The sequence below is a fragment of the Scyliorhinus canicula genome, chromosome 7 (genome assembly GCF_902713615.1).
Source record: "Scyliorhinus canicula chromosome 7, sScyCan1.1, whole genome shotgun sequence".
NCBI classification, from domain to species: Eukaryota; Metazoa; Chordata; class Chondrichthyes; order Carcharhiniformes; family Scyliorhinidae; genus Scyliorhinus; species Scyliorhinus canicula.
Window position 1 is genome coordinate 12,934,213 of NC_052152.1, and position 12,100 is coordinate 12,946,312.

The 12,100-nt window shown below is 43.0% G+C and overlaps 1 protein-coding gene across 1 annotated transcript in view; it reads right to left on the bottom strand.

The window, feature by feature from the left end:
- The window catches only part of ncam2 (neural cell adhesion molecule 2), a 1,376,879-nt gene extending 1,365,895 nt beyond the window's left edge, over nucleotides 1-10,984 (bottom strand). Inside the window, exon 1 of the mRNA XM_038801391.1 lies at nucleotides 10,781-10,984. Coding sequence (XP_038657319.1) covers nucleotides 10,781-10,832 — 52 coding nt within the window. The 5' untranslated portion in view covers nucleotides 10,833-10,984. The remainder of the gene's footprint in view (nucleotides 1-10,780) is intronic.
- Nucleotides 10,985-12,100: the final 1,116 nt, after the last annotated feature.

The window sequence follows — 12,100 nt, forward strand, 5'->3', positions numbered from 1 at the left end:
GTTCTTTCCAGCCCCCTCATTATTTCTAACATCTCTATCGAATCTCTTCTTTATTATGATCCCTGATTAGACCCCAACAATGGCCAGGATACAGGACAGAAACCCAATGTTTTTATTAATTTTGTAAGACTATGAGGAAAGATTACCTCCCTCCAGGAGTGATTTCGTGAGGAAATAAAGATATGGATTTTTTTCTTTTAAAATTTCCAATGACGGGGCAATTTAGCATGGCCATTCCACCTGCCCTGCACATCTTTGGGTTGTGGGGGTGAGACCCACGCAGACATGAGGAGAATGTGCAAATGGCAATGGACAGTGACCTGGGGCCGGGATTGAACCTGGACCTCGGAGCCGTGATGCAGCAGTGCTAACCACTGCGCCACTGTGTCGCCCCAGGTTATGGTATATTAAAGTTAACTTATTACGAACACAGTATTAAAATAACTTTAACATCACACCATAAAGTAAGTTACAATTACCCCTTAAATAATGCCAATCGATGCAGTGGCACAGTTACAATTAACTACTATCTTTATTCCCACTCAAACAACAAAAACATTTTTAGCTCTCAATCCACTGTTAACTACAGTTAACCCTCAGGAATACCTGCTTTACAAATATGTTCTTTGCCTTAATGAAAAGATCTGAATCCTGTCAGAACCATGCAGAAGCTCTGGCAGTATTTTTTCAGAAGATGCTTCTCAAAGCATTTCAGCTCAGCTCCTAATCAGACAAGTGTGAATTGCTTGGAAAGACTGCTAATCTATCTTGTCATGTGAGAGTACCTTTAAGAAATGGGTGTTTATAAATGGGTGTGTGTGTATAAATATCTGTAGTGAGAGTAGCTTTAAGAAATGGGTGTTTATTACTGCAGTGATGTCAGAGAGTGGGTGGAGCTGGGCTGTCTGTCAGCTTTTTACTTTTGTTTTTGAGCAGGCTGCAGGGTGTGTTTTACTTTCATTTTCAGAGCTGGATAGCTGCAGTCACAGCCAGAAGGTGTATTAGAGTCTCTCTCTCTGTATTTTAAAGACTGTAAATTGATCCTGGTGATTTAAAACTAATACCAGTAGTGACTTTAACATGATGTGCTTCTGGTAAAAGGTGTTTTATGTCTTATGGATGTTAAAGGGAAATCTTAAAGGATTACTAGGTGTTGTATTCTTTGGGGGTTGTATTTGGATTAATGGTTGCTAAGATGTTCACTGTATGTTTTAAAAAGGTTAACTTGAGTTCATAGAATAGTCATTGTTTTGCTTTAAAAAATACTTTTCCATTTCTGCTGTACCACACCTGTAGCTTGGGCTGTGTGCTCCCCATACCACAATCTATTAAACATTGTAGGTCAGGTGAACTCCATGATACACTTTGTGGTTCTCTATACCCTAGCCTATAACCATCTGCAGATATACCTTTAGCTGAACTGCAGTGAGAGTAGAGTAAAGTGCTTGATTTCTGCTCACAGCTCCATCTAACTCTCAATTGAGACTCTGCCTTCCTGCTTAGCTCTGCCCAGTAACTATATCATCTGGTGCCGCACTACAGCTAGGGTGTCAGCACCTTGGAGAGAGTGCAGAGGAGGTTTACAAGAATGATTCCAAGAATGAGAAACTTCAGCTACGGGGATAGATTAGAGAGGTAGGGACTGATCTACTTGGGGAGAAGAAGGCTCCACTGGGTTAGCACAGTGGGCTAAATAGCTGGCTTGCAATGCAGAGCAATTCCAGCAGCGCGCGTTCAATTCCCGTTCCAAACTCCCCGAACAGGCGCTGGAATATGGTGACTAGGGGCTTTTCAAAGTAATCTCATTGAAGCCTACTTGTGGCAATAAGTGATTATTATTATTATCTTACCAAGCTGAAATCTAGTTAACTCCACATGGAACTCTCCTTAATCCAAACAAAACTGCTTTAGCCCAAGCTTTTTATAATGCAATCCTGGCTCCCAAAACACATTTTCGTTTTGAACCAGCAGTATTTTTAAACAGGACTGCAGCAGTCACACACACACATGCCCACCCAGAATTTTAACCCTTGCTGCACAAAATGCCTGCAATGCAATATATCTGAAATTACGACATTCTTCACACCTTAGCCTTCTTCTTCCCTAAGTAGAACAGTCCCAACCTCTCTAATCTATCCTCACAGCTGAAGTTTCTCATTCTTGTAAACCTCCCCGGCACACTCTCCAAGGTGCTGACATCCTAATTCTAGTGCAGCACCCAGAACTGTTCACAATACTCCAGCTGAGGTCTAACTAGTGCCTTGTCTACGTTCAGCATAACTTCCTTGCTCTTGTAGTCCATACCCCTATTAATAAAGCCCAGAATACTTTATTCATTAATCACTTGCTCCCTCCACTTGTCCTGCCACCTTCAATGATATTTGCACATATACAAAGATTTCCCTTCACAAGTGAAGCCAGGTTGTGCACTTAGTCTTTCAAAAACAGCTGAGAGTCTGGTAGACTGGATACCAAAATGTACCTTAAGAAGTACACAGACTAGCAAGTGATTATACACGGTCACTGCATTCCAATTGTAATGTACATGGAAGTCATGAATGGAAATAATGTTATCACTGCGACTGTATATTGAAGGAAAAGCTAAAATGATCTCTTCAGGTACTGACTGGCCACAAAACGAGACTGTTGTGTGAATTGTGTTTTGTCCAGCCATCTCCTCACTGACAAACACTGTTGTGCTATCAGGAAACCGAGCTGCAATAAGGAAAGCTCAGCCAAGGATGACGATTTCATTATGGACTCTTGAGCAAGCCTCTCTCTTGTCCTGATACTAATATCATGTGCTACCATTATCTACACTGCCTGACAAAACATTCAGTGTTGTTATTTCCTTCTTCCCTCCCCAATCCACAACCCCCCTTTGCCGCCCCCCCCCCCCCCTCACCCAGTAAGCCTCATCGTTTGTACATTACTCTATTTACCCTGACTTCATTCGTGCTTGTACCAACTGATGCAAAAAGTGGCACAACAAAATTTACTCTCCCTCGTCACCCCCAGCACACCACCCTTATTTCTCCTCCAGGTTTGCAGCACTCTTTCTAATCAACATCAGAAAGGCCATGACAGAAATTTGGTGATGGCAACTCTGTCTCCCCACATTGAGACACGACTACAAGACAGGGTCTGCAACATCCCAACCTATGTGTGCAACTCAATCTGTCAAGGCTATAAATGCTCTTCTTTCTCTCCCTCCCTCCCCCCTCTCTGCTCCCCCTCCCTGCTCCCCTCCTCACTGAGGAAAAATAAATGAAATTCCATTGCAATAGCCTCAGTTACATCTTTTTCTCCGCCAGATAGGAGGGGAAGCAATGTAAACACTTTTAATCACGGTATCAGAATGCTGATGAACTTTGCCCTGCATACTGTTGGATCGACACGGAAGCAAAGGACACCATGCAGGCAGCAGAAACATTATTAAGTCCTTTGAAAGCCTCATCTTTCTTACCTTTGGTGTTCTCTCAAAGTTTACAAACAAAAGACAATACAATTTATCTCTTCCTACTATAGGAGTATGCCAACATAAGAATATTTGCAGATTGGCAAATAAATATCATCTCATCTGGAGAAACCAGACTATGATCAGAATTCATACTGACCTTTTTCCTAAAGCTAAAAATAAAACCAATGGAAGGAATATCACCGTCGGAAACCTTACCTACACAATTTACTTCAATCATCTATTTTGATTCCCCCTGCCTCATAATTTTCTGACCTTCTCTCTTAATGGTGACTGTTGTTCCCCAAGCAGCAGTGTAGGCTTTCACTAACTTGTACCCAGTACAGGACTTTGTATGGCGTGCAGGAGCAGAGACAGCGAGTATCGGTAGGTTTATCTAGCACAGGGTGAGTGTCACTGCAGCTGAACTTGATCTTGCCTTCACCCAGAGCTGAAACATGTATCTTTACCAGGTCTTGGGCACTATAATGCCACCGGCTAGTTATCAGAGTAGGAATCAAGGATCATAAAATCATACAACACAAAAAAAAGGCTATTCGGCTCATTATGCCTGCTTCTTGGAATATCAATCCAATTTAGACCCTCTTCCCCTCAACTCTCTCCAGAGTCTTGCAGTGCTTTTTGCACATCCAATTCTCTTTTGAATGTTACCACTGAGCCTACTTCCATCAAGCTTTCAGACAGTACGTCGCAGATCACAACAATTTGCTAATTAAAAGCATTTTCCTCCTTATCTCTCATTGGCATTTTTTTAGCCAATTATTTTGAAACACTCAGCTGAATATCATCCCCCGCTCCCAGCCAAATGAAACTGAAATCAATCGAAAGCTCAGTACTAACTCATCTTTTGTGATGCATCCTGTTGTCACCTTTTGAACATTGGTTTACGTACAGTGAGCTTCATGTAACAAGGGAGGAACTGTAATGTGTGGAGAGTGGTCATCCTTGCCCATCTCAGTAGCAACACTGGTCAGCAGGGAGCCCACCCAGCTTATCATTAGCGAATCGTGTACTGGAGTTGATAAAGCGAGAAAGATAACAATTAGTTAAAGAAATCTGGGGGGGGGGGGGGGGGGGGGGGAAGAGGGTGGCTCACACACTTTGTTTTCCAGAAGTGAGTAATAACAAGGATGTATTTATAAAGCAACCTTTTACAGTGTAGCTGTACTAGGAAGGTGTCAACGGAAAGCACACAACGTTGAAAATCAGGAATCAAAATAGCAACACACAGCAAAACTGAAAGAGACAGATGGGTTAACCATTCAGCCGTGACACCTCATCCCTGGTCTCACTCGTAGGCAAGGCAGTAAAGGTTCCATCACAACTCATTGCTAGTGAAGGGTCCCACTCTAAAACACTGACCTGTCTCTCACAAATGTAATCTGATGCACTGTGCATTTTCCACTTTAGACACTGATATGTTAAAGCTTGCATAACCGGCAGAGTGTCAGCTAAATGCAATCTTTATCAGATACTGCACTAAAGTATTTGCTGAAATAGACAGTGTTGTCTGTTTGCAAATTATGTAACCATGGAACGCGCCGCTGTTAATTATGGATAAATATTTATGCAATCTTTTCATTTCTATAATTTCAATGTACATGAATTGTGCCATACGACTAGAACCCAACAAGATTGACAACCTGTACAGCAGGTACAATTTGTGAACACTACTCTTTATGCCACACACAGCACTCCATTTTTAAAAAAGGGCTTCATCCATCTCACTGTGGGTGATTTCACAGGAAATCTGACACTACATTATTTAGGGGAGGCATATAGATAGTGCAGCCTGATTATAAAATGTAGCACCAAAATCATTCCATTGCACAATGTTATCAGGTTCAAATTGTACTTTTTAGTTTGCATGCTGTGCTGAACAACCCATATGCAACAAATTGGTTGCTGCAATGCAAGCTCAATCAACTCAACTCCTATCAAACCAATTTGGATCACCTTTGCTTGGAATGGTTTTTAAGTGGAGACTATGAAGGGGCAAGAGGAACGAAATGAGGAAAATTGGTTGCATCCTAGTCAAGGAGATGAGAAAATCTTCTCAGCCATTTGGCTAAGGTCAAGCTTAGGATCAAGCATGAGATCGGGTATAATTCCTGTTCTTGTCAGTTTGGTTCTAGTATGTCCCTTGTCTGGTGACCATGAATTAGATTCAATTTGAATTGGTTTTTGAAGCAAGCAAGGAGATGGATTAAGGGCTTGCCCTGTTCAATCCATGCATTGGCTTTGTAACTCTAAAGGAAAAAAACTTTACAAAAAGAAAGACAAGGTGGAGGATAGGGATGTATCAAAAACATGCACGTCACAATTGAACTTTGATCCCAGACAATTGGTGTTTGGTGTGGCCAGTTTCCTCATAAATGAAACTCAACACAATCCTTGTGTTGCGTTCTGCGGGAGTAGAAGAATGGAGTCAGGAAGGGAGAGTTCCTCTCATGATTAAGTGTTATCATCATAAATGCAACAGAATTTGGTCTAAGTTATAGAAGTGGAAGCAATGATCAGAAGAACTTTTCTCAGCAGAACTATGATACTGCTACCAGGCATTGACCAAACGGACATCATCCTCCAGTTACCAAATCATACGATATTATTGCTCTTGGAAGGTGACATAGATGACCAACAATGATAATTTTCAGCATCAGGAATGGGGAGGTTTGATTTATACAAGCTAATAAAACATCTCCAGCCATGAACAATCTCAGGGATTCACACATCATTCTGGAGTTATCCTCATCAACCCTTCTGCTTCATATTGCTAATAGCTAAGAGCATTGATTCAGGCTGTCTATATTTCTAATTAATCAGGAAATATTCAAAGTGCTGCACTCACATTTAGACAAATATAGATGAACAAACTGTTGTGTATTGAAATACTGGTCAGCATTAGTCATTAATTGATCTCGAGTAAGATTGACACCTACTTGAGTTATGTCAATGGTGGATCCTAAAGTAGGAAAAATCGAGGAGACAAGGTGTGCAAAGAGGTTGGATTCTGGAGGCCTTTGAAGGGACCTGACAGGAATTAATGAATCTGGGAAATAGTTCCAGTGAGCAACATATAGAGTAACCATTGGTCTTTTAATAGTGGGCATAGCAAGAAGTCTACAACACCAGGTTAAAGTCCAACAGGTTTATTTGGAACCACTAGCTTTCCGAACGTAGCTCCTTCATCAGGTGAGTATTGTAATTGCGGGACACTATCAGCGGGAAATGGAACAAGGAACCAGAGGTGTAGGCAGAGATACATACTCGGAGACAGCTCCTAATTCGACCAATATTTTTATTCACCTCTCATGCACAATAAAACAGGACAGTTTAATTCAAAAGGGCGTTAAACAACCAGCAAAATGCTCCTTTGCAAGACTGACCTTCAGGATACAGTTGTTCACCAGGCACCTGTAATTTGCAGGGCTAAAAGAACAAGTTTGACCAAAATGAATGAGGCAAAAAAATCAACTTTCATTTTAACAGCGAAAGCCAAATTCGAGCATTGCCTTTCGCGGTTAGGGTTCCCACTTCCTTCTCACTACACTCCCTGACATAGGGCAACACTGATGCATGAAGGGGTGGAATCACTTGCTTGTCTTTCAATATTAAAGGCAGCAGCCATGTCGAAATCTGAGCGAGGAGAAAAAAAACACTCCCAACTGAAGAAATGTTTATTCATCAAAGCACTCCCATGTGCCTTACCTTCACAGCAGTGTGTAGGTCACCTCCGAATGCACTGTTTACTTCAATTATATGTCATAATGAGAAACAACAGCCTGATGATCTTTTATCAATTTAAACATCTGCGTGTGTGAATGAAATGTTTATGGGGTTTTTTTTCCCCTTGCAGTTGTTTTAATAGAACTTGTTGGATGTTAACTCTCCCGCAAAGGAGGAGGGTTAACTTTCTGAGGGGGCGAATGACAACTCAAAAATACACCCCCCCCCCCCCCCCCAGATCACCACAATCTCCATGTCTTCAGCCCCTCCTCAAATCTCCCTGGGTCCCAACAATACTTCATCATCTGTCTTCATCCCAACCATAGCTCAGTCTTTACCCCCTGTTCTTTTTCACAGTCCAAGCAAATCCTGTCGCCTTGATCACCATTGCCAACCCCCAATCTATCCACCTCAAATCCAAGTTCAAGCAAACGCGGCTCAAGAGGGACCCTGGTGAGTTGCAATCAATTCCATGCAAAACAATTGACCACTGCCCTCAGTCTTCGGGGAGTGTTGTCCCGGTGAAGGAGCAAAGCGGGCTGCAGGCATGGAGTGGAACCACGACTGGGCATCACAGTGCCATTGAATAATCCGTTAAATATTGTGCACTCGAATGGGAAAGGGCGGAGTAAGAAATGGAGAACGGCACCCGTTTGGTCCAAGCAAATTAACTTAATGCCTGGCCATTTCTTCAAACTGAAAATCGTTCTCTTGAGCTGCAAATGTAGGGGACCTATGTGCTGTCACCAAGGGAGTACAACTGTAACCATTTAACAGAGTTAAGGCACTGGCAAATGGACAGTCAACATTCACAACGTCTGTATGTGGGAAGAGAGCCATCTCTGTAGAGAGGGGGGCGGAGGGTCTGTCTTATCCCTAATGATATTTATAACTTTACATTGATTCAATCAGAGATAAAAGCTCACACTAAGTCACATTTTAAATGTCACCGAACATCTCCTGGTGCAGTTGTGTCCCTGTCACCTGTCCACAACATTGAACACAGTGATTTAGGAGTTAAATACCTCCAGACATGCTAACCTACCCCCCCCCCCCCCCACTCTCCCACCCAACCCACCCACACACACATTTTTGATTTTATGAAACGTTTCTAACTGGGATAACACTTAACAATCACTGGAAGCACGCAAGGTCCATTTAGATCTTCAGAGTACACCTATGTGCCTGTGACAGATTTGGAGATAGATTACATGTTGACGAGCTCCCAAACTCCCTGGATGTCGTTCAATTCACTTGCTCAGTGGCCAATGCGACAGAGGGAAGGAGATGAGGTGGGCAAGCGCTAAAATTTCAACTTCAGGCGAGTTGTTCCGAGGATTGTGGAGCTGATCACTCACTGGGAGGGTGGGTGGGGTCTGGAGAGTTGTAAACGACCACAAGCAATACACCTTACCCCCCACACCCGACAGCCCCTAGCTCCCTCCCGTCCACTGATCTTGTTCAAGGCTCACATTCCGCGTTGACCTGGGCAAGTTGACTGTTGCTATTACCAAACTGCCTCAGCATCACTGCAGAAATTCCTCGGTGTGCACTGTCACTCCAATATTCACAGCTCACCTACTAAAGCGGTTTGACTTGAACGTTCTGCTGACCCTACAATCATTGCCCCCATCCAAATGGACAGTCGCCCCCCCACCCCAACCCCCTCCCCGCCCCCCTCACCCCCGGCCCTTCCAACGAATATGCCATCTCCAATCCCCTCAGAAAAGTCGTCAGCAGGACAAGTTCTCCTTTGACAGAACTGCACTTAATATTGAAGTTATGAATATAGGACACAGCATTAAGATCAGTGGTCTGTTGAGACGGGTGGGCGGAGGGTGCCAGGGGAAATGCGGTTGAATTACAAGCTAAATGCCAACAGAGATAGCCCCAGAAATGAAATCTCATGGGTGGTGATCAACAGATTGATGGAGCCTGAGCAGTGAGCTGGAGCTGGGCAGGGGACCTCCCAGCAAGTTAGCCTCTTCCTTCCAACACTGCTGCCTGGTTACGGCCAGGTAAGGATGAGCTCTCCCCTGGCATAGTGCAAGACCACCAGAAAGAGAAGGCACGCACCCACAGATAGTGTGTGAGTGTGTGTGACTGGAGCAAGTTACGAGATGACTGGAATCATGACTGAAATTAGCAGCTCTGCATCGCCACCTGCCGCATGTAGGAGTGCTCCAACCTTTGCTCAACACGATAAACCCACTCTCGCAATCCAATTCCTTCCACATTTCAGTCCGACTCTCTGTCTGAATGATATGGCAAACAGAAACCCAGTCTAAACTTTCAGGCTCAAAGTGGCCAATTCCCAACCAAACCATGGCCGCTGACAGTTAACACTGATTCGCCCCAATGCAGTGCAACGGTCCCGAAAAAAAATAACAAATCACATTAACCCTGTCCCAAGCCGTTTTCAGCAAACTGTACATTGATTACATAATCTAGCCTGGAACTGTGGGATCTGCAAATACAAAAAGCAGTCACCCGAATGGCTGTGAATATGTGAGGGACAGACAGTGTGTGAGAGAGAGGGAGTGTTGTGTGTATGTGTGAAAGGGGGGAGAGAGAGAGAGGGAGTGTGTGTCTGAGGGAGAGAGACTGTGAGAGAGGGAGTGTGTGTCTATGAGAGAGAGACTGTGAGAGAGGGAGCGTGTGTCTATGAGAGAGAGACTGAGAGAGGGAGCATGTCAGAGACTGTGAGAGAGGGGGTGTGTGTCTATGAGAGAGAGAGTGTGTCAGAGAGAGACTGAGCGAGGGAGTGTGTATCTAAGAGAGAGACTGTGAGAGAGGGTGTGTCAGAGGGAGACTGAGAGAGGGAGTGTGTGTCTAAGCGAGGGAGAGAGAAAGTAAGTGTGTGAGAGGGTGTGTGTCAGAGAGAAAGAAAGTCTGTGAGAGAGGGAGTGTGTGTGAGAGAGAGACTGTGAGAGAGAGAGACTGTGAGAGAGGGAGTCTGTGAGAGGGAATGTGTGTGGGAGAGGGAGTGTGAGAGAGAGAATGTGAGAGAGGGAGTGTGTCTATGAGAGAGTGACTGAGAGAGATGGAGTGTGTCAGAGAGAGAGACTGAGGGAGGGAGTGTGTGAGAGATGGAGTGTGTGTCAGAGAGAGAGACAGAGGGAGTGTGTGGGAGAGGGAGTGTGTGTGTGTGGTGGGTCCTGTCACCTTAGTTCTAATGTGTAAACTCTTTAGAATTTCTAATTGGCAATCACCAGCGAGCCATTCCAATGAAAGTAAGGGGGCTTTGGCTGACAGCAGGCATTACAGATAAATAAACACACGGAGGAAAGTTAAGGAAGCTTCCGACTCAATGGTTCATTTTCCGCACTATCCATATCTTCAAACACTACAGCCCCTCAACTAGCCGGCATCTGTCACAACACAACCACAGAACACTGACCAATAGCTTATTAACGTGGCTTTAAATAGCAAAGGACTTAATAACTCCACATGTTCCATTCTCTTTCTGCAAGCTGTTCCGACGCTCAGTCCCATTCTCTCACTGCAATGCAGTCAGTGCTTCTATCTCTCCCCTTTTCAAATATATTCTTCTTTAACATTATTTTCACCTCCTACCTTCCCCGCTGCAGATAAGAAATCCGATTAGGTAGAGTGAGGCGAAGGTCATTTTCCCCGGAGCTTGTGGTGGCGGCGTGCAGACAGTTCCCGGAGACTCTCAGTCAGAACCTCGCTCCTTTGCCAGAGCGATTCCTGAAACTGGCGCTAAAAACAGTGCCACACTGAACTATATCGCATGCCAACCTCTGCCAGAATATTCCTCCGCGCCGGGGCGGCGCATCGCCTTTCACACTCCGGCAATCAGTCAACCAACACTCCTCTATCTCAGAAATATCTGTATTTAGAGAGAGACTGATAGGTGCAGATAGAGAAATACATTGGGATGAGATAGATAGATAGATAGACCGGCAGACAGATAGATAGATGGATAGATGGCTAGACAGGCAGACAGATAGATAGATAGCTAGACAGATAGGCAGACAGATAGATAGATAGACAGACAGACAGACAGATAGATAGACAGACATATAGATATAATGAAAATGAAATGAAATATATATATATAGATATATGATATATATAGATAGATTTAAATGGGGATAGATAGATAGGTTTAAATAAGGATACAGATAGATGGATAGATAGATAGGGATAGATGGAGATAGAAGATAGAGATAGGTAGATAAATAGGGGTAGATAGAGATAGATAAGGATAGATAAATAGGGATAGATAGAGATAGATAGATGGATCAATATAGATAGGGACAGATAGATGGATAGATAAATAGATAAAGAAATACATATGGATAGACAGACAGAGAGATAGAGAAATAAAGTGAGATGAATAGATAGATAGAGATCAATAGGGATAGATAGAAATAGGGATAGATAGATAGCTATAAGGATAGATAGATATGCAGAAAAAGAAATAGGGGAGATAGATGGATAGATAAATAAATATGGATAGATAAAGAGATAAATCATGATGAATAGACAGAGATAAATAGGGATAGATAGATTAAAGAGATACATGCATAGATATATAGATATAGATAGAGAGAGAGAGATAGACAGATATATATATATATATAGAGAGAGAGAGAACTAGGGGTAGATAGATAGAGAAAATATGGATGGAGAGGTAAATAGGGATATTTAGATGGAGATAAATAGGGATAGATAAACAGAGAAATACATATGGACAGATAGATAGATAGTCTTTAAAATAATAATCCTTATTATTGTCACAAGTCACCTACATTAATACTACAATGAAGTTACTGTGAAAGTCCCCAGAGAGTATAAATGGATTGAGATAGCTATAGATAAATAGGGATAGATAGATGGATAGATAAATAGATAAACACATTTAGATAG